General features: G+C 33.1%; 3 protein-coding genes across 3 annotated transcripts; all 3 read left to right on the top strand.

Moving 5' to 3' along the window:
* Positions 1–2,128: 2,128 nt before the first annotated feature.
* LOC139862712 (ADP-ribosylation factor GTPase-activating protein AGD3) lies at positions 2,129–10,990 on the top strand. The gene is made up of 19 exons (XM_071851336.1): positions 2,129–2,682; positions 3,129–3,205; positions 4,024–4,124; positions 4,484–4,554; positions 4,647–4,709; positions 4,797–4,841; positions 5,004–5,069; positions 5,158–5,205; positions 5,353–5,448; positions 5,544–5,585; positions 5,682–5,897; positions 7,618–7,749; positions 7,832–8,077; positions 8,163–8,249; positions 8,682–9,011; positions 9,511–9,656; positions 9,755–9,848; positions 9,940–10,430; positions 10,539–10,990. The coding sequence occupies exons 1-19, from the start codon at positions 2,638–2,640 to the stop codon at positions 10,651–10,653; spliced, it is 2,511 nt and encodes an 836-aa protein (XP_071707437.1). The 5' UTR covers positions 2,129–2,637; the 3' UTR covers positions 10,654–10,990.
* A 902-nt stretch (positions 10,991–11,892) lies between these two features.
* LOC139864691 (inactive leucine-rich repeat receptor-like protein kinase CORYNE) lies at positions 11,893–15,266 on the top strand. The gene is made up of 3 exons (XM_071853262.1): positions 11,893–11,924; positions 13,282–14,073; positions 14,764–15,266. Exons 1-3 carry the CDS (start codon positions 11,893–11,895, stop codon positions 15,080–15,082), a joined length of 1,143 nt encoding a protein of 380 aa, XP_071709363.1. The 3' UTR covers positions 15,083–15,266.
* A 1,032-nt stretch (positions 15,267–16,298) lies between these two features.
* Positions 16,299–17,083, top strand: LOC139861216 (light-regulated protein 1, chloroplastic-like). Its single transcript, XM_071849534.1, has 3 exons — positions 16,299–16,570; positions 16,663–16,827; positions 16,915–17,083. The coding sequence occupies exons 1-3, from the start codon at positions 16,380–16,382 to the stop codon at positions 16,988–16,990; spliced, it is 432 nt and encodes a 143-aa protein (XP_071705635.1). The 5' UTR covers positions 16,299–16,379; the 3' UTR covers positions 16,991–17,083.
* The last annotated feature ends 4,478 nt before the right edge of the window (positions 17,084–21,561 follow it).

Here is a 21,561-nt window from a genome sequence, read left to right as displayed (position 1 = left end):
CAATATTGAGATTCAATATTGTAGGAAAGTACGTAGACGTAACGGAGATGATAAACACTAGGTTTGACTCACGAATATACCCCCGAACATTTCCCATAACCATCTTGGCAATAAACCATAATTTCCTTAACTCTATCCCGCTTGAAAACCATTTTAAAAGTGACACGCCCATGACTTCGTCGTAGTATTTTATGTATAATACTAATTAGTAATACTAATAATAATAAGATTAATAATAATAATAATAATAATAATAATAATAATAATAATAATAATAATAATAATAAATATTTACGGAGTAAAATGAATATATAAGTGTGTAAAACTGAGCTGAAATCGATCGAATTTATAGAGAGTGCCTGACCCAGACTGCCATGCGATCGCATGGCCTTCATGACCATTTCCCATGCGATCGCATGGGAAGATTCTCCAGCTCACAACTTGTTTGTAATCTAGTTCGTCGACATAATAAAATATAAATATAATATATATAATTTAAATAATTAATTATATAATATATTATATTTACGTGTATAATTAACTTGTAATTTTGGTACCAATGATTCGTACGTTGTCACTGGACTTATGTCCCGGTTTCGGTTTTTCGAATGTCCCTTCGTACGCTGAGAAAACTTGTAATTTACATTTTGGGACACGTACCTTTGTCAAAATATAATCTTAAATTATCCCTAAATTATATCACTCAAAGTGTATCTTAAACTTTCGAGTGTTTTGATCATTTACTTCTATAAATTATTGTCTCGTAGTATATACATATACATATATACATTTTCATTTTTAAAATAGTGTTTACTATAGCAAAGTTACTGTAGCAAAGTCAATCTTACTGTAGCAATTCACTGCAGCAAAGTAAATTTTACTGTAGCAAATAGTGATTTTTGAAAACACTGTAGCTTTTCGGGTACTGTAGCAATTCGAAAATACTGTAGCATATTAGTGTTTTACTGGTTCATCTTAAACGTTTTAGTTAACTTATCTAAATATTAATCAGATAATCAAACCAATAAGGTTAATGCCCAGTATCATTTTCATAACACTTTGTTACGTTTTCAAGTTATAGTATATGTATCTATTTACATATAATTGTTCGCGAATCGTTGAGAACAATCGAAGGGTAATTGAATAGTTCAAAATTTTGAGATTCAACTTCATGGACTTTGCTTATCGTGTCAGAAACATTAAAGATTAAGTTTAAATTTGGTCAGAAATTTCCGGGTCATCACAATTGGATATTTGATTCAGATTTTCGTGGGTTTCATGGTTTGGTTTTCGGGTTATTGTCGGGTTCCATGCTTTCATTCGGGTGCTTGCCCTTAAGTGGTCTTGTAATATGTTGTGGTTATCAAGGTGGTCTCCTAGGTTCTTAGTTAGCCCACTCTGTGTTAAGATCTATATGTTGTACTCGTGTTTTAGATTTATGTGTTAGTCAATTCGAGTTTTGAAGTCGTGAGTTGTCGTGTAAGTCGTGTTTTTTTAAGTCGTGATTTGTAACCCACTTTGTAACTCACTTTGTATCTCCTAGCATCTTGCTAGTTTTTTTAATATAATTATTATTGCCTTTCAAAAAAAAATATATTATATATATATATATATATTCGTATATTTGTATTTATATTTATATTTATTATATTTATATATATTTATATTTATATTTATAAAAAGGAGGTAGGATAAAAAAGAAAAAGAGAGAGAGAGAGGGGGGAGAATACTGTGGAAAAGGTAGTGTGACTGTGTTGTGTTGTGTTACTTGTGAGTTTTACTTTTCCTTTTTGTTTTTGGTTACTAAATTGTTATTGTTATATTTTTGTTATTGTTATATATATAAACATTAAATTAGAATTAGAAATTTTATTAGATTTAAGTAAATTAAAAAAATTAAACAATTTAGCTAATCAGATAAATTAAAATTATATCAAATTAAATAGAATTAATATAAATAGAATTATAAATTATAAATAAATAAATATATTATAAATATAAATATAAATATAAATATAAATTATAACTATAAATTATAAATAAAATTAAAAATATTGAAAACCAAGCAGAGTGCACAATGTATGTCTGTCTGTCTGTGTCTTTAGTTGCACACTAACATAACATGATTCAACAAAACAAGCGATGAGATGAATTTTTAATAAATCTTGATTCCAACTCCAGTTCAGTTTAATTCTCCAATTAAAAACATCACCCCCTAATTTAACTCCATTATTATTCAATTCAAACCCTCTTTCTAGATTTTATTGTCTAGCTAGGGTTTTTCTTCTTCTTTACTTCACTCTTTCTTTCATCTGCTATTTTAGTTTTAGGGTTCTTCCTCATCTTCATCTTCTGCAAAACAAACTTAGGCTTTTAATCCGTCCAGCTCAGTTCAATAAATTTGTGATCCATCCATCTATACATAAAAGTAATATACAAATGGAACATCTTTAGTCCTCGGGTTTCACTTAATTTTTAAAGATCAACCTCTGTAATCTGTACTATTATTCTACTACCCGTACTTATTGTATATCAAGATTTTTTTTTTTCTTTTATAAAATTAATTCATATCCCTTTGTTCTCATTTATAAAATTTATAAAATTAAAGTAGCAAGGATTGGGAATTTGTCTGTAGTCATGCATTTCGCAAAGCTAGATGACTCTCCTATGTTCCGAAAACAGGTTTGTTCTTTCATCACTTTCTCTGTTTATTGTTCCTTTTACAAAAATTAAGTTAAAATATAATAATGTTGTTGTTTGTATATGAATGTTGTGCAAGGGTGAACTAATATATGAAAGCCATTTGATTGTGAAATATGAGTATATGATTATTTGTAATCTTGTGAATTTAGAGAATCTTGTTGGTCTCAAAATAATTGGTTGATCATCTTTTGAACAAATTATCCCTAATTAGTACCAACAAATAAAGTCTTTTATTTATTATTTATTTATTTGTAGACTGACCCTAATGATAAATACTAATTTTAATAAAATCAAGGATTCAAGACGAAAATTATCCTTTGTTTGTAACTTAAAATGTATGTATTGTACAATATATATGAATCTTGATCTTGATTTTAATTATATATCGTGGAGCTTTATATTGTCTGCCAAATTTTATCTAACAGATGCAGTCTTTAGAGGAAAGCGCCGAACTGCTAAGGGAAAGAAGCTTAAAATTCTACAAAGGATGTAGAAAATATACGTGAGTTTCAATCCTTTTATGTGATGTTTCTCTTGTTCGTACTTATTTGGTTCGTATTTAGCTTGAAAGAATACTTTGTATCGTTTTGTTTAATTGGAATGCGAGTAGCAAATCAACCTTGAATGCTTTTACACTCGAGGGATGCTTCTTTTTTTCACTAAAAGAGGGTTAACCCCTTGGAACAAATAAGGAGACCCAAGATGGGAGGTCAGGGGTTCGACTCCCACTCACTGCAAAATTTCCCTTGTTGTTACCCGCCCATTCCATGGGTCTCGGAGGTTGCGGCGTCTTGCGTTCGAACCTCACCAGAGGGGGTTTTACCACACGCGATGCCCGTATGGATCCCTCATCTGGGTTTCCTCCCGAGGGGTGGTAGGACTGTAATAGTTCGACATCGCATTCGGGCCCCCTTCAGTGACTTCTAACCGCCGTTAAAAAAGGACTCCCATTAGAACAAGTTAGTACATCTATCGAACTATGCTAGATGAATCTGTATGCAGTTATAAATATGTATGTATTTTGGAATATGTAAAAGTAGTATCGGATTATAACATTTCAAAACCGTGTTTATCGAATCATGAAATTAAGTAACTGGGCTCTTTTGAGCTCGGGTTAGTTGATGACTTGCTTCATTTGGGCGATTTGGTTAAAGTGTAAATGTTCGATGAATGCTCTATCTGATTCAGCGATTATTAATGAATGAACTGCTCTTAACAAAGTTTTAATCTGAAGTTACTTGGATGGTTAGAGAAAAGTTGTTTCGGTTTCCTAGATGTATTGTCATCATTCAATATGTGTATATGTTCATATATATGCAGTGAAGGGCTTGGCGAAGGATACGATGGCGACATTGCTTTTGCAAGTACCCTTGAAACTTTTGGCGGAGGGCATAATGATCCGATTAGTGTCGCTTTTGGAGGTATGTTTGAAAATTTGTAACCTGTGTTATTCCTATCTTTGACGTGTATCGATTCGTTGGATTTAGTATTATTTATTTACCTACAGATTTTTTGTTATATATTGAAGTTAATGACATCAGAATTGTATGTTGCTTAGAGGTCCAAAAGATATAAGATGGTCTTGAAAGTAGTATTACATTGAGTTGCTGTATGGCATCTTACTTCTAACATGGTTGTGTTGGATTTAATTTTACAAAATTCAACATTTCTTTTTCTTTAAACTAATGATAATCATCATCCTTTTTTTTATTTTTTTTTATTTTTTTATTTCTGTAATGAAAATATGAGCATGATAGAATTTGTGATGAACTCTTTGTAGGTCCTGTTATGACAAAATTTACAATTGCATTACGAGAGATTGGTACATACAAGGAAGTCCTTCGATCTCAGGTTAGTTTTTACTTTTTACCCTCCTGAGCATAACATATGGTCTCAGTTTGTATAATTATATGTATTTCTTACATATTGTATTGGATGTACAGGTTGAACATATACTGAATGACCGATTATTGCAGTTTGTCAACATAGATTTGCATGACGTCAAGGTTATGTATCGATCGTATCTAAAGTTCAGTAAGTCTTTCATTGACTTTGACTGATAGTAATATATGACAAATGATTGTATTGTACAGGAGGCACGCAAGCGGTTTGATAAGGCTAGTCTTCTATATGACCAGGTTCGTTTTTTCTTACGAAAAGTAACATGAAATGTATATAAAAATATCTTAATGATACGGGTGATGATCCGTTTCAGACACACACCACTGAATATGCTTTTAGAGCATTGTACTGTACAACACTTTGAAGCTGTTACATCATTATTATCCTTGCTTTTGCAGGCTCGAGAGAAGTTTTTATCCTTAAAGAAAGGCACCAAAAGTGATATAGCTACAATTGTGGAGGAGGTATTTAGCATATATTGTTTGCACAAAGTGTATCTAGTTTTTGTACAAGATAATTCTGATATATATATATATTATGCTAATTATTTAGGAGCTTCATAATGCAAGGGCTACTTTTGAGCAAGCTCGATTTAATCTGGTTAGAAACAATATTTCTGATACTTGTAAACTTTAGTGATCATGCATTTCAACAATCACAGATTCGTTGACATGTTTATGCTAGTAATATAAAGTTTTTTTATTTTTTTATTTTATTTTTAATAATCAAAACGTGTTGTCCAAGCAGGTTACCGCGCTTTCTAATGTTGAAGCAAAAAAGAGATTTGAGTTTCTGGAAGCAGTTAGTGGTACGATGGATGCTCATCTTCGTTACTTTAAACAGGTAACGAATTTTAGTTTGTCTTTTATGCATCAAGATCCTTTTTTTTTTTTTTTTGATTTCTGAATCACCATTGTTTGATTCAATCTGTACTGTAGGGATATGAACTTTTGCATCAGATGGAGCCATATATAAATCAGGTTTCTTTTTTTCTTTTTTTCTTTACTTCCATTTGGCTGATATATAATGAACTTGTTAATTCAAGATAATAATAACATAGAAATTGTGCTACCCAGGTTTTGACATATGCTCAACAGTCTCGGGAAAGATCAAATTATGAGCAAGCAGCCCTTAACGAAAGAATGCAAGAATATAAACGACAGATTGACCGCGAAAGCCGATGGTCTTCAAATGGTTCAAATGGATCTCCAAATGGAGATGGCATTCAAGCGATTGGTAGAAGTTCTCATAAAATGATAGAAGCCGTCATGCAATCTGCTTCAAAGGGAAAGGTTACAATTTTATCAAGTTGTGCATGTTTTCTTTCATTTATACCTTAGAATCAAGGTTGTAAAAGTCGCGAGTCAGGGACGAGTCGGTCGCGGCCTTGGAGGGACGAGTTGGTCGGGACTTTGGAGGAACGAGTTTGGAACGAGACGGACGTTCATCAACGTTGACTTTTAGTAATAAATAAATTAATCATAAATATATCAAATATACATAAAACATCAAATTTTCAGACATAGATGCAGGACACAAAATTAAACATAAACATAAGATTGGTTAGGAGACAACTCTTGTAGGGCATGACTGTCAATGTTAACTTCAGTAACCAATTTTAGTTCACCAAAACTCATCACGAGCTTGCTCGATATGACCATCAGAAATGGGCCGTGTACATCCCCCTGTTGGAGGCGTTCTATCTTGACATGTAGTCAACCTCTACAAAAATAAAACATCATTAATCAGAGAATGGATGTTATGTGAAAGTACTGTTCAGTTATGAGAAAAGAGCATACCGTAACAGGAATGAATACCCCAGTACCGGGAAAGGAAACACTACCCTGGTGGTGGTTGGTTTCATTGAAATAAGTTGGGTGTGCCGTTGATACAACAGAACTTTCTATGGCGATCATAAATGGGCCGCACAGTCCCATTGTTTCTCATATCTATAAGGTGAATTGAACTAGGATAAGACGGAACATAGCTATAGCCAAGACATAATGGTGGCATCCGTGGCCATATAACAGATTCTAAATGTTAGGATTATAGTTTCCAATGGGGTCACACTTCAAGTTTAAACCCAATCTACTTTTGTTGAGGTCAGACCATTCGTATAGTCATCGTATAGTCATCAAAATCACCATGCGACGAAACCGAGGGAGTGTCATACGCCTTAACGCCATTTTTTGATGACATGCATAACTTACATGTGGTGATTTTGATAAGTATATGCGCACTTTGTGTTAAGGCGTTCGAAACTCTGTCCGTTACGTCGCATGGTGACTTTGATGACTATATGCATGGTGTGGCCTAAACAGAAGTAGACAAGCTGGGTTTGAACTTGAAGTGTGACCTCATGGGAGACTATGATGCTCACATTAAAAATCTGTTGTATAGCCAAGGATGCAATCGTTATGTGTTGGCTACGGTTATGGTTCCGGCTTATCCTAGTCCTATTTCACCTTATGGAAATAAGAACTCATGTGACTGTGCGGCCCATTCAAGTTCGGGGTAGAGTTCTGGTGTATCAACAGGGGACACCCGACTTATCTCACTGAAACCAATCGCAACAAGGGTAGTGTATTCCTTTTCCGGTACAGGAGTATTCATTCTTGTTACGTTATACTCTTTACTCATTATTGAAATGTCAGAACTTTCACATAACATCCATTATGTGATTAATAATGTTTTTTTTTTTTTTGTAAAGGTTGAATACATGTCAAGATAGACCTCCAACAAGTGGATGTGAACGACCCATTTCTGATGGTCATATCCAACGAGCTTGTGGTAGTTTTGGTGAACTAAAATTGGTTACTGAAGTTAACATTGACATGCATCCCCTACAAGAATTGTCTCCTAACTTTGATCCGACTTTTTTAGTGTTGACCGTTTTTTAGGTTTTTTTTTTTTTTTGGTGAAACGGGATGGGTTAGTCCCTAAACCAACGCGTCGGCCAACTCTTACAAGAATGCTTAGAATAAACATGAATTGATTATATAAGACTATCAGGTTCAAACAATTCGGCAAGGATATCTTTCGAAACGCTCCTCAAATTTAAGGGGTGATTGGAAAAGGAGGTTTTTTGTTCTTGATAGCCGAGGAATGTTGTACTACTATCGGAAACAAAGTAGCAAACCATCTGTAAGTTGGATACCTTTATTTCTGCCTTTATTAAATAAATTATCATCATTTATTTTATTATGTATTATTTTTCGTGGGTTAGGGGTCCGGCACTCAAATATCGGCTCAAAGGAATAGTTCCGAACTTGGTCACGGGCTGCTCAGTCGTTGGCTTTCATCTCATCACCATCATCATCATCATCATGGTGGAGGTGGAGTACATGATGAGAAATCGGTTGCTCATCACACCGTTAATCTCTTGACATCAACTATAAAAGTTGACGCTGACCAATCTGACCTCAGATTTTGCTTTAGGATTATTTCACCGACAAAAAACTATACTTTACAGGTCAGTTTTTCATCGTTTTTGCTTTCTAAATTTTCATTTAATAATGCTATTTAGCTGCATGATGGACGTTGCAACATATTTGCAGGCGGAAAGCACCCTTGATCAAATGGACTGGATAGAAAAGATAACCGGAGTTATTGCTTCATTGCTAAGTTCTCAGGTTCCTGAGAGGGTAATCAAATTTAAGTTTGTAATATAATAAAAAGTTATTGTTTATTTATGACAAAATTACAAGGACAGTCCCTGTGGTTTGTACGAAATTGCAGGTACAGTCCCTAAACTTATTTCCGACAAGATGAAGAGAATTAAAAAGGGGATGGTGTAATTAAAAGAAAAGTAAAAATTAAATTAAATTAAAGAAAAAGGGTGGAAATACCCTCATGTGCAAGGCATGTGACGTTACTTAACGGAATTTTTTAACGTCCGTCAGACGGAGGGAATGTTTTTGCAACGTCTGCTAACCACATTGACTGACCTTGTTGAAAAAAAGTTTAGGGACTGAACCTGCAATTTCATACAAACCACAGGGACTGTCTTTGTGATTTTGTCTTTATATATTAATTAAATAAGATTGTATCTGATGTATAATACTAATATTTTTCAGTGTCTGTCCGGTAGTCCTATGGGAAGTAGCCATCATCGATCTGCGAGTGATAGTAGTTCATTTGAAAGTTCTGATTACGATCATCACACAGCTATTGAGGAGTACTCATCTGAGCGGCTTACGTACCCGAATCCTGGTCGACTATCAAGAAATTCACATCAGCTGCAACCTGGTCCGAAACCGATAGACGTGTTACGAAGAGTTTGCGGAAACGATAAGTGTGCTGATTGTGGTGCCTCTGACCCTGATTGGGCTTGCTTAAATCTAGGAGTTCTTGTTTGCATTGAGTGTTCTGGTGTGCACCGTAACCTTGGTGTCCACATTTCAAAGGTAAGGTGTCGTTCGTTTTTCAATGTGCAGATCTTATAATGTCTTATGTCTTATGTCTGCGCTTGTAATGCATACTGTTTGTTTTCTGAACACATAAGATACAATAATGTTATATTTTGTGTGCAATTGCAGACTTAGAAATATGTTTCTTAGTCTGCATACATAAAAACAAAGAGTCTTAGCATACAAATCTTTAGACCACATCTTCCTTACAGTCATGGTCTGCATATCTTCAGACAAAAACATCTTAAAAAACAAACCACACCTAAATCTGCTTCACATGCGTGTGACTAGGTATTGTTGTTGTTGTTAAAATGGTAGGCGGTTAATGATTTGCATACGTATTATATTATTTTAATTTTAGTCTGTAATCAACTTAAGGATTATCATTTATGTAGTAATTTCAAGACTGAATAACTTAGGTATCATGTCCGAAAATTACACATTATTTCTACTCATTATTGAAATAATGAGTTAATGCCAACTTCTTTAAATGCAGGTACGGTCGTTAACGCTTGATGTTAAAGTGTGGGAGCCATCTGTAATAACTTTGTTTCAGTCGTTGGGTAACGTGTTCGCTAATTCAGTTTGGGAGGAACTATTGCAGTCAAAAGGTGCCTATAAGACCGAACTTGTTCCAACAGGGTAAATAGCTCCCTCTACCGTTTTCTTTTTCGGCCAATTATTTCTGAATTTAACAAAATATACTAATAAGACGTCTTTTTTTGTTATAATTTTGAAAGGTTTTGCAAGTCTGATAAGCCCCAACTCATTTATTTCTGCAAACCGAGTCATTCCGATTCCATACCCGTGAAGGAGAAGTTCATTCACGCAAAGGTTAAAGTTTGGTGCCTTGGACTAATAAAAACTTGTATCGCCTTGAATATACGATTCTTAAAAATTCAATTGTTTGTTTATTTGAGTGCAGTATGCTTCAAAAGTTTTTGTTCGAAAACCGAAGGATCGTAATTTTGTGGCGCAACATATATGGGAGGCTGTTGCTGCTAACGACAAGAAATCAGTATACCGTTTGATAGTCAACTTTGAAGCAGACGTGAATCACGTTTACGAAAAGCGAGGCTCTTTTAACTCGTCTCTAACTCTTGCTAAAGCAATGCTGTTGCAAGATCCGGGACCCACAACGTCTAATGATCATAATACCAACTTGACGAGAGAATTGTCGTTAAACTCTCCGATTTCAGCAGCGGGCCCTAGTGAAGGACATAGACGTAGTTTAGACGATGCATTTGATGGGTGTACGATCCTTCATCTTGCTTGTGAAACCGCAGATATTGGAATGATCGAACTTCTTTTACAATACGGTGCTACGATTAACGTTTTCGATTCCCGAGGCCAGACACCGCTACATCGTTGCATCCTTAGAGGCAACTCTGCATGCGCAAAGCTGCTGCTTACAAGGTATACTTTATCCTGGTTGTACATTACAATACTGTAAAGCATATTTAGCAGTGTATGAACAGAAACCTAACGTGTTTTCCTTTTGTTTTATTTTTTGGTAACTTGTAGAGGGGCTGACCCACATGCGGTAAATGGTGATGGTAAAACGGCGTTGGAACTTGCAGTTGAATTAAATTGTAGGGACAATGAGATGCTGAATCTGTTATCTGACTCGAATGGCTAACATGTATTGAAGGTATGTATATGGAAGTGTAATTAGTCGATTGAAGTATGATAAGCGGTGTTTGGGAAGCCGAGGGGCTGATTTGTGCGACTGCTGAAACTCAAGGAGAACATGAACATGGCATGCGTGATATCCTATCCATATGTGTAATTTATCATGTAATTAGCATGTGAATGTTGTTAAGATTAGGGTTGAGAGATATGGGGTTGGTTTGGGGAACTTATTTGTATCCTTGTGTTTGAGATGTGGTATTTTGGGGTGGGTCTTTATGTACATTGTTTTGTTCAATAGTACTATCTTAGTTTTGTTTGTCTAAGGATTCTTTTATGTAAGAGTTTGAGCTTCTAAAAATTAATTTTCTATCCTTTTGAAAATGTGGTGCCAAACATACCGAAAGGGTGATTCATTTTTTGGCTTCTAGTTGTGACCTTTTTTGCTTCAGCGTTCGTACCAACGTTCTCAAGGACCAATTAATCCTAGCTTTTAATATCTAGAATAGAAAACAACCTAAAGAAAGCAAAAGAAGCAGAAACAATAATATTCTCCAAATATTCGGAAGTTAGTGTCTTTGAAGATATAATTATTCTGGAGCCGTCAAATATTCCAAAGAGCCGAAATACAAATGTTAGACACAACAATACTTTTGCGATCGTGAAACGGACTGCCATCCAACCAAGTCCATATGTCGTCCATCGAAGGTCTAGCTAGGAAGATTAATATTAAGCCACATACCAATTTCCGCCCAAATCTGCTTGCTAATGTTTCAAGTAATGCAAATGTGATCTTACTCTTCAAGCAAATCACACCAAACACATCTAGTATTAGGAAATATCTGTACCCCTTCGAGCAAGGTTGTCTTTAGAAGCGAGCCGATGAATCCTTAGACATCAAATAAACACGTTGATCTTGACGGGGTACAAAGTGCACCAATCTGGACGATTGAACGACTGAACGTAGCAAGGAAATTTGAATCAACGAGTATTCTAGAATGTTAACGACACTTTTTAGCGTGTTAACGACAGCCGTAAGAGTTGTTGCTAGAGAAATCTTAAGTTATCCATATTTGAAGACAGTTTTATACACCGTCAAATTCTTATGTTTCTCCTTTTGTGTCAAATTCGCTAACAGATATATTTAAAAGTTAAAAGGACAAATATACCAAATATTTAAGTTTGATTTACTTTGAATAATTGAAATAAAAATCATAATCAAAGCATCATATCATAATATTGTTTAAAAATGGCTATCAATTTGCTCTCTACTACTACTCCGTATATATTCTCTACCAAAGTTATTTAATAATTTAATAATTTGTAATTTATAATAAATTAACAATAATAGAGAAATAAAGCTAGTAAGTTATGCTTTTAATAAAAAGTTGAAGCTTCCACTTTTTAAAGTTGATTTATAAGGAGTATATGAGTATATCTTATTTCCTCATGTTTTGTCTCTTTCTCTCTTATATTTAGTTTTGTTTTACTTTTTAATTTAATTTTTATTTTATATATCGTTAAAACTTCCTTTCAACTTTTTTTTTAAACAACAGAAGTTTTTATTAAACAACAAACCACGCCGTAACAAGATGCTAAAAGAGAGTTATAAGGAGCATAAAAGTCATAAATTCCAATTAGAAACGATTACGAGTCATCACACCTCTATAAGTCAAAGATAAAATATTTTCAACCATTTAGTAAGTCATATATAGTTAAAAGTAAATAAAAGTAATTTACCATACAAAATAAATTATTCCGTATCTTTTTGTTAAACAATGCTCAATTGATTGTTGAGCATGTTCACCTCAATTAATGATATTTATTTATGTCTAAATCTTAGATAATATTTCAAGCTATTCAAAGACAACCATGAAGATACATCTTGTCACATGTTTGAATAATATCTGAAGTATTACACTTCTCACAATTTCATTTATCCTGCAAAAACGTTCAATGCTCTTAGATAAATGTTGTTTATTAGATAAGTGTTGTTTAAACTTCAAATGTTACTTGGAATTAAAATAGGGTAATTAGCTAGTTGGTGAGACTTTTATTTTTATTCTGTGTTCGGTAAGGGTCAGTTCTCTTATTCTCTATCAGAATATAATGGAAATGAATCTATACCAAGTTTCACATTCAAGTTTGTAATGTGTACATACATATCTTTGTTTTATATCAATTTTAAATTTTAATTTAAATTTAAACTTGCTTTATTTACTTGACCATTTTTTCCATAAAAAGAAAATCTTAAAATCTTTAAACCCAAAGATTCCATTCCATCCCTTTCCTTGTCTTTGTTTTTCTTTCTTGAGAGCTGCAACCTGCAACTGCCACCTGCTACTCAACCCATGAATCCAACCCTTAAATTTATCGCATTTTCTTGAAATCTTTACAACTAAAGTCCCTCTTTGTTTCTTCCTTCTTTTTCCACCCTAAAAATTGAATCTTTGAGTTGGGTTTTCATCTTCCTTTACAGATTCCTTTTTTTTCCTTCCTTTTTTGGGTAAGTTGTACTAACTAAACTGATAGCTTCAACCTAGTCTTGTTTCTTGATCTTGTGGGTGGTTTCTGTTTTTCGTATGAAGAACAAAAGTATTTCTGTGTTTTTGCTCTTGTTACTGTACTGTCTCTACAGCTCTTGCTTCTTGCAATGCCATGGAGCGGACCCTCCATCACCCGACCCGAATAGGCCCACAACAAAAACTACTACAACACCAAGAAGTAAAGTTATCATCTTGAGCATCTTGTTTGGATGCTTAACAGGATTATGTTGTGCACTAATATGTGCTTGTTTACTTAGATGCATCTTTACTTACATCAAAAGAGTACCTATTCTCAAGGGTCCTGTAGTCTTTTCACCAAATATCTCCCCTAAATCTCTACAATCAGCACTTGTATCAACTAATCAAACTTCAACACTACTTCCTGATGGAAACTATTACAAAACTTTACTTGACAATGGGTTGACTTTTGCAGTCAAGAAACTGGACCATCCTCTGTTTCAAAATGAACCCAAAAACAAAAAGAGAAAATTGCAAAAGGAACTTGAGATACTTTCTAGTATAAGTCATAGGCATTTAATGAGTTTAAGAGCTTATGTTGTTAATGATAGTAGGTTTTGTTTGGTTTATGATTATGTTCCAACTGGTAGTCTTGAAGATGCTATTAGAAAAAGGAGGGATAATGAACTGCAAATCGGGTGGGACGCAAGGTTGCGAATTGCGGTTGGGATAATTAAAGGACTTCAGTATCTTCATTTCAATTGTACACCTTCAGTTTGTCATTATAATTTGAAGCCTTCTAATGTGATGTTAGATGCTGAGTTTGAACCCAGGTTGACTGATTGTGGGTTGGCTAAGATTATGCACAGTTTTAATTCATCATCATCACCCTATTACTTTGCTCCTGAATGTTTCCCTAATTTCAGGTATTGCAAGATTTTTTCATAACTTAGTTAATTAAGGGTTGTTTAGGATTGCTTATTTAAGTACTTATCTGCTTATTGATTATTTTAACATGAGATATGCGCATCCAAACACTCTTTCAAAAGGTTAATTTAAAAGGAATAAGCTTTGTAATATAAGTAGGTTGATGTTTGTTTATCCATTTAAATAAGCACTTCAAAATGAGCAATCCCAAGCACCCCATAGTATATGTAGGATTTTTCGGATGTCGTTAAGGCACATAAAAGTCTTGTACGTAGCGTTTATTTATGTAATTTAAAGTATCGGTTATGGAATTGTACAAAACTTTTACGCACCTTAACGGGGAAATATTCTTATACGCAATGTTGCAGATCTCGGAATTACCCAGCGAGTACTTAATTATTGCAGCTCGGGAGTACTCGGCAAGTACTTGGTCATACTCAGTCAAAAATGGTCAAACTCTGTCAAATTCTGCCAAAACTCAGGATTACTAGAAAAATCAGTCAAAATTTTCCGAGTACTCCCCGAGTTGCCGCCTAAAAAGTCCCGACAGAGTCTCCCGAGTAGCGAATTTTGCAACCTTGCTTATATGTATATAAATAGTTAATGGTTACTCTCCTCTAGTGAGAAAGATTACATAATAGTGTAATATTCGTACAAGTAATTAAAGCTAGCTTCAATTTTCGACACAGTATATACACGGAAAAGAGTGACATATTCAGCTTTGGGGTAATACTGGGGATCCTGTTAACGGGACGAGATCCAAGCGACCCGTTATTTGCGGAAGCAACAAGTGGAAGCAGGGGCGATATGGGAATTTGGTTTAGACATCTTGTGGAAACAGGAGACACTCGAGAAGCGCTCGATAAGAGTCTATTGGGACAAGAAATGGAGGAAGATGAGATGCTGATGGCTGTCAGAATTGCTGCTGTTTGTTTGTCTGACATCCCTGCTGATCGACCTTCGAGTGATGAACTTGTTCCTATGCTGACTCAGCTCCATAGCTTTTGAATTTAACTTGGTGTAGTAATGATGGGATCTAGACTGTTTGACTTAGTGTTAAAACTGTAGTGTGTGTTTTTTCTTATTTAGTTTTATGACACTAGTCAATAACAATGCATAACCAAGACAATCTGTTTAGCTTACAATATTTGTCAACTCTTAGTATAATGATATATGATTATTAATTATTACTGTTAGGCCAATTGTGTGTTGTGATGGTTGACATGGATCCAATCTGGTTGGTCAAACTGTTAGATATCCTGTTATTATGTTTGATCTCATATCTACTTATTGGGTTGCAGTACAACATGTAAGATCAATCTTTGGTGATCGAAATCGAGACGCGTCGGTTTGGATTTACCTATGTTTATATAGTGCAACAACCTGTTTCCTAATGTCATGTTTATGAATGGTATGATATGATGTAAATGAAAGAATAGGATGCACGCAACAAGGTAGGTGTGGAAGTAGAATCTACACAGGAATATTGTGAAGTGAAGTGGTTCACTCATGACTTATCAACATGCCTCTATCATGAAGATGAAGATCATATATGCTTCTTTCCAACTGTAAGATACTACTACTAGTTTTTTCCCCTCCTTATTGTATACTCCATGTATTTAATTTAATACGTGTTTTGCCGGAGGTCTTTATGGAACCAATCTCCCGACCTTCGAGTCACTGTTGTAAAAGTTGGCTGAGTCGGCCGACACGTCGGTTTGGTGACTAGCCCGTCCAGAGTCGCCCAGAAACGCGTTAAAAGTCAGTCAACGTTAAAAAGTTGGTCAAATTCAAAGTTTATCTCAAAAGTCAACGTTGGTCAACGCTTGTCTCGACCAGTCGTCCTTGTCTCATCCCCGACTTAACCAAACCATCCCTCCAAGTTCCCAACCGACTAGTCCCCGACTCGCGACATATACTATCTTGCTTCGGGTAGGGGTATAACTGTCTACATTGTACCTCCCCATACTCCGCCCTCGGCGGGATTGGATAATGTTAGTGTTGATGTTATGTTTAATACGTGTATTAGTTTGTTCTTGATCGAGTGATAATCTCGTGACATTTGGTACTTAAACATGGTTGAGATGGGGGACCGGTACACAAAAAGATCTTCCACAAGAAACCAAACCAAGTCACACCTCATCTAGTCATCCTTATCCCACACACCTTATCTCTTACTTAAAGCCTTGCATATATATAGTGCATAGTACATACATATAATAATAGTAATAGTAATAGTAAGAGCATAATAGTATAATACACACTACACACACATAATTGGAACACATCAACGATCATATCGAAAATGCAGGCATCTATTCACTTATCTTCATCACCATTTCTCCCTTTAAAAGCTACCAAAACCTCAAGTTTCTCAACCACATTATTGCCTATTAAACATCATCGACAAGGTACCCGTACATCGTCAACTTGTATCTCCATCAAAGCAGCAGCCACAGACGTTTCTCAAGTCGATTACAGCTCCATGGCCTCCTCGTAACCTCTGCCTCCAAATTTTATATCAAATATGAAATATACATGTACTACTAAATGTGTAAATATCTTACCCCGTTCTTGGTTCAATGCAGAGTGTTCCCAGCAGAAGCATGCGATACAGTTGGCGGTGATGCTTGTAACGTTGAAATGTTCCCTGAGACCAAGTTTAGACAACAACAACCCGACCCGAATGTTAAGGTTCCTCCTACTGCTTCACAAATTGACAGAGAGTATCTTCAATATGATAGTCCCAAAACGTACAATAATCTATCCTTCAAATCTTTGTGGTACTTGTATTTTAGCTCTATTAATAGTAAATGGTGATGATGTTCTGTTTTCTACAGGGTGTTCATTGCAGAGGCATGCGATGATCTTGGAGGAGAATTCTGTGAGCCGTCATACCAGACTGGAGTTAATTGATATTATTAATAATCATATCTTTATCCTGACCTTGTTGTAGGATATATTAATACTATTTGAGTATGTAAACTTAATGAAATTTGTGCGCTCTAAGACCATATATAATGGTATATATAATGGTGATTGTGACGTGGAGTGGGTAAGGTGCACTTTTTGGGGTAAGTCAATGACTGTATGGTAGGGAAATGGGAAAGTTGTAAGACCATTTGTAGTGGTTGAGGGTGTGGGTTGGGGGCGTGAGTTGTTTTTTGATGACTAGGACGTGTAGGTTGTTTGTGTGAAGTAGTGGTGGGGTGGGTTTATGGTGTGGGTTAGGAGTATTGTGATGATGTGTTAAAATATAATTGAGTTAAGTATTAAAAGAGAATAAAAATAATATTTTTAAATTAATAAAAAAATAAAAACTTGCAACCCACTTCGTTGCTTCTTCCGTTGCAGGGCAAAGAATGCCCAAACAATGCCCCATTCCACGCCTTGATACACCAACTTTTGGTGTTGGTTGCTTGCCACATAGGATGGGCCACGCCCCCATTCCATACCGCTACAAGCCGTTTAATTGGGGGCTTTTGTCAAAAGATGACAATGATGTGGTCTTTAATTTTGATTTTCTTTTTGCTATTTTAATATGTTAAATTAAATAATAAAACATAATAGATAAAAAAGAGTTAATAATTAAAATTAAGAGTACATAAATCAAAAATAAAATAAAAAACATCAAACATAAAATAAAAAAGTGCATAAACTTAAAAATTACATAAAAGTAAATGATATGTTGATATAATAGATAAAAATAGGTAAAATAAAAAAAAAATTACTAATTTTTTAAACTTTCTAGAAAAAGACGCTCCCCGAACGGATACATTTGACCACCAATCAGAGCAATCCACGTCGCAAGCCGCCCAACCCTTTGCAGCGTTTTTTGGCGACAAATGTGACGTCCTGAAAATTTCCGACCAAATTTAAACTTAATCTTTATATGATTTCGACATAATAAGCAAAGTCTATTTAATTGAATCTCAAAAACTTTGAACTGTGTTCATGTATACATTTGACCTTTGACTATTCTCGACGATTCACGAACAATTGTATGTAAATAAATATGAATATATATATATATATATATATATATATATATATATATATATATATATATATATATATATATATATATATATATATAAACAAAAGTATAAATAATAATTTGAAATAATAAAAATACATATTAAATCATTTGAATTAGAAATGTGAAAATAATATACAAAATAAGTAAGTTGTTATTAAAAGGAATATATATATATATATATATATATATATATATATATATATATATATATATATGATTCTTTATATAATTATTGATTATATGTATATTTTAACATATTGAAATATAAATATTATATGTTGAAATAATAATATTTATTTCTATAATTAAATAACATAACATATTAAATATATAACAACTATATATATATATATATATATATATATATATATATATATATATATAACAGATATATTTTAATATTTACAAATGTGATGCAAATCCATATTATATAATAATATATATGTAAATATTAAATATCCAAAATATGTTATTGTATGGTTATTAAGTATTACATAATTAGTAAAATGTGATATTAATATATTAAATATAATCGCAAATTAAAATATAGTTGTTGTATTAACACTAATATTATTTTTTTTACTTTCATTATTGTTATTAATAATAGTGTTAATATTAGAATTATTAATATTATTATTATTAATATATATATATATATATATATATATATATATATATATATATATATATATATATATATATATAAAATTTGATATATGTAATTTGTTATGTTATTATTATTTTTTATTATTATTATCATTTTAAAAAAAGAAAAAAGAAAATTTATTATTATTATTAATATAATTATTATTAAATAAGTATTATAAATTATTATTATTAATTAATTACAGTAGCAATGACAACTAACTGAATTTGTTTTATCTGCTTAACTCTTCTTTCTTTTTACTATTTGTAATTGATTCTGTCGACTATATCTGATTAATATAATAAACGATCAGTCGTGATAATTCGTGGAATTTTCTATCATCAACTATCAATTACAATAAACTGCACCTTGTTAATTAAATTGAAAGTTTTAAATTTATAAAAAGTTCTTTACTCTATTCGCATTAGGTGAAATTCAAAAACTCCAATTTCGAATAAATTTTTAAAAACTAAGAATACAGATGTGTCCAAAATCTTATGTTTGATCTATCTATAAAGTTTCAATCTTTAATTCCTTCGGATGAGGTTGAATTTCAAGGTCAAAGTTTATAAATAAAAAGTCAACAGTCTCTTTATAATTCGATTTCTTGATCTAGATGTTATCTCTGGAAAAATTGATGATTTAGGAAGGTTCAGTGAATCAATTGCTACATATTTCATGTGGCAATCGTAATCTAATTGTATCGGAATTTAAAAATCAATATTTGGGTTCAAAGTGTTCTTCGCGTGTGATGACCCGAAAATTTCTGACCAAATTTAAACTTAATCTTTGTATGATTAACATTTTCGACACGATAAGCAAAGTCTGTAAAACTGAATCTCAAAATTTTTGAACTATTCAAATACTTTTCGGTTGTTCTCGACGATTCGCGAACAATTATATGTATATAGATACATATATATATACTATAACTTGAAAATATAACAATGTATTAATTGTTTAATACCGTACATTAAACTTGTGGGTTTAAATATTTATTTGAATATATATGATAAATTGGAATATTAATTGTATGAATAACTTGCGACGTATATTTAAAACGTGTTTATGAATGTTGAAAATATATATTAACTTGGTCATAAAACGATTTGTTATTATATATATATCAACAAATAGCGAGACAATGATTTATAGAAGTAAATGACCAAAACACTCGAAAGTTTAAGATACACTTTGAATGATATAGTTTCTTGATAATTTAAGACTATATTTTGACAAAGGTACGAGTCACAAAACGTAAATTGCGAGTTTTCTAAGCGTACGAAAATACGTTCGAGAAACCGGAACCGGGACATAAGTCGAGTGACAACGTACGAGTCATCAGAAAGAAAATTACAAGTCAACTATGCACATGAATTTAATATAATATATAATTAATTATTTAAATTATATATATTATTTATATTATATTTAATTATGTCGACAAACAAGAAAACAAAAAATATGTGAGCTGGATCTGACGGCCATGCGATCGCATAGGAAATAGGCATAAAACCCATGCGAGTGCATGAGATTTGCACTAAAATCCCATGCACTCGCATGGGCATCAGAATCAGGAATTATGGCTATAAATACCAGATTTCTTACGCATGTTTTTTTTACACATATTACTCCGTAAGTATTTATTTATTATAATAATAATAATAATTATTACTATTATTATTATTATTATTATATTATTAAGATTATTATTATTATTAATCTTAATATTTTTAGTAATATTATACATAAAATATTACGACGAGGTCATGAGCGTGTCACTTTCAAAACAAGCTTCAAACGGGATAGAACTAGGGAAATTATGGGTTATAGCTATGGAGGTTATGGGTAATGTTCATGGGTATTGTTCGCAAGTCAAATCTAGTATTTATCATCTCTGTTGCGTCTACGTACTTTCCTGCAATATTGAATCTCAATATTGATACGTGAGCATTCATATCTTATCTTTTATATATTAATAGTGTATACATGTCTAGTGCTCGAGTATATATTTATACATGCTTGTATGCTAAATTTCGTCGTTAAACAGTTTATAATGAATCACGAATTAAATACATATATTACTGGTAAAAGGTATATGATATACATGTTTTCGGAAAGCTGGCGAAAAATCAATAACTTTTCATTTAGAAATCGCGTAATTTCGATGAACGAATCAAAAGATATGATCAACTGAATTATAATTGACGTTAATTAGAATTGCTTTTGAATCTGCAATTAATATTTAAACAACTTGCTTATGAGAATGATAAAATACTACTAGCCAAGTAAATGAATCCTTATATAAGGCACGTCTCGTTTTGTTGAACAATTGTCAAAATTGACTTTTTGAAATGACTTTTGTATGTCGATCTCGAGCATTAGGATTGTGATACACTATAACCCAACCTAGTTTATTAGACATGTATTGACCAACATATGTTCTCTAAGTTGAGATCTACGGTTAATCTTGCATTCCGAGTTACGGTCACTTTTTGATGAATGACCTTATGTGCTGCTAAGGTGAGTTTCATTTGCTCCCTTTTTAATTGCTTTTGCAATATATATTTTTGGGCTGAGATACATGCACTTTATTTTAAACACAATGGATACAAGTACATACTAAATTCTACACTGAGTTTGAACCGAAAATCCCTTAGCTTTGGTAACTAGTAACTGCCAGTTATAAGAACTGGTAGGCGTGAGTAGTAGTATATGGATCCATAGGGCTTGATATCCCCGTCCGAGCTAGAGCGCTAGCCTTTTAACGGACGTATGCTATTTGAGAAGCGTACACATTGG

Source organism: Rutidosis leptorrhynchoides, chromosome 8, assembly GCF_046630445.1.
Source record: "Rutidosis leptorrhynchoides isolate AG116_Rl617_1_P2 chromosome 8, CSIRO_AGI_Rlap_v1, whole genome shotgun sequence".
Taxonomy (NCBI): domain Eukaryota; kingdom Viridiplantae; phylum Streptophyta; class Magnoliopsida; order Asterales; family Asteraceae; genus Rutidosis; species Rutidosis leptorrhynchoides.
Note: the sequence above shows the minus strand (reverse complement) of the source record. Positions and strands in the feature narration are given on the sequence as shown.

Excerpts from the sequence above, each read along its gene's own strand:
- LOC139864691 (XM_071853262.1), top strand. The coding sequence starts at position 11,893 with ATGGCTATCAATTTGCTCTCTACTACTACTCC. Across the intron at positions 11,925-13,281 it reads TTGCTCTCTACTACTACTCC|CTCTTGCTTCTTGCAATGCC; the intron begins GTATATATTCTC and ends CTGTCTCTACAG. Across the intron at positions 14,074-14,763 it reads GAATGTTTCCCTAATTTCAG|TATATACACGGAAAAGAGTG; the intron begins GTATTGCAAGAT and ends TTTTCGACACAG.
- LOC139862712 (XM_071851336.1), top strand. The coding sequence starts at position 2,638 with ATGCATTTCGCAAAGCTAGATGACTCTCCTATGTTCCGAAAACAG. Across the intron at positions 5,206-5,352 it reads AGCAAGCTCGATTTAATCTG|GTTACCGCGCTTTCTAATGT; the intron begins GTTAGAAACAAT and ends TTGTCCAAGCAG. Across the intron at positions 8,078-8,162 it reads CAAAAAACTATACTTTACAG|GCGGAAAGCACCCTTGATCA; the intron begins GTCAGTTTTTCA and ends ACATATTTGCAG.
- LOC139861216 (XM_071849534.1), top strand. The coding sequence starts at position 16,380 with ATGCAGGCATCTATTCACTTATCTTCATCACCATTTCTCCCTTTAAAA. Across the intron at positions 16,571-16,662 it reads TACAGCTCCATGGCCTCCTC|AGTGTTCCCAGCAGAAGCAT; the intron begins GTAACCTCTGCC and ends GGTTCAATGCAG. Across the intron at positions 16,828-16,914 it reads CAATATGATAGTCCCAAAAC|GGTGTTCATTGCAGAGGCAT; the intron begins GTACAATAATCT and ends TGTTTTCTACAG.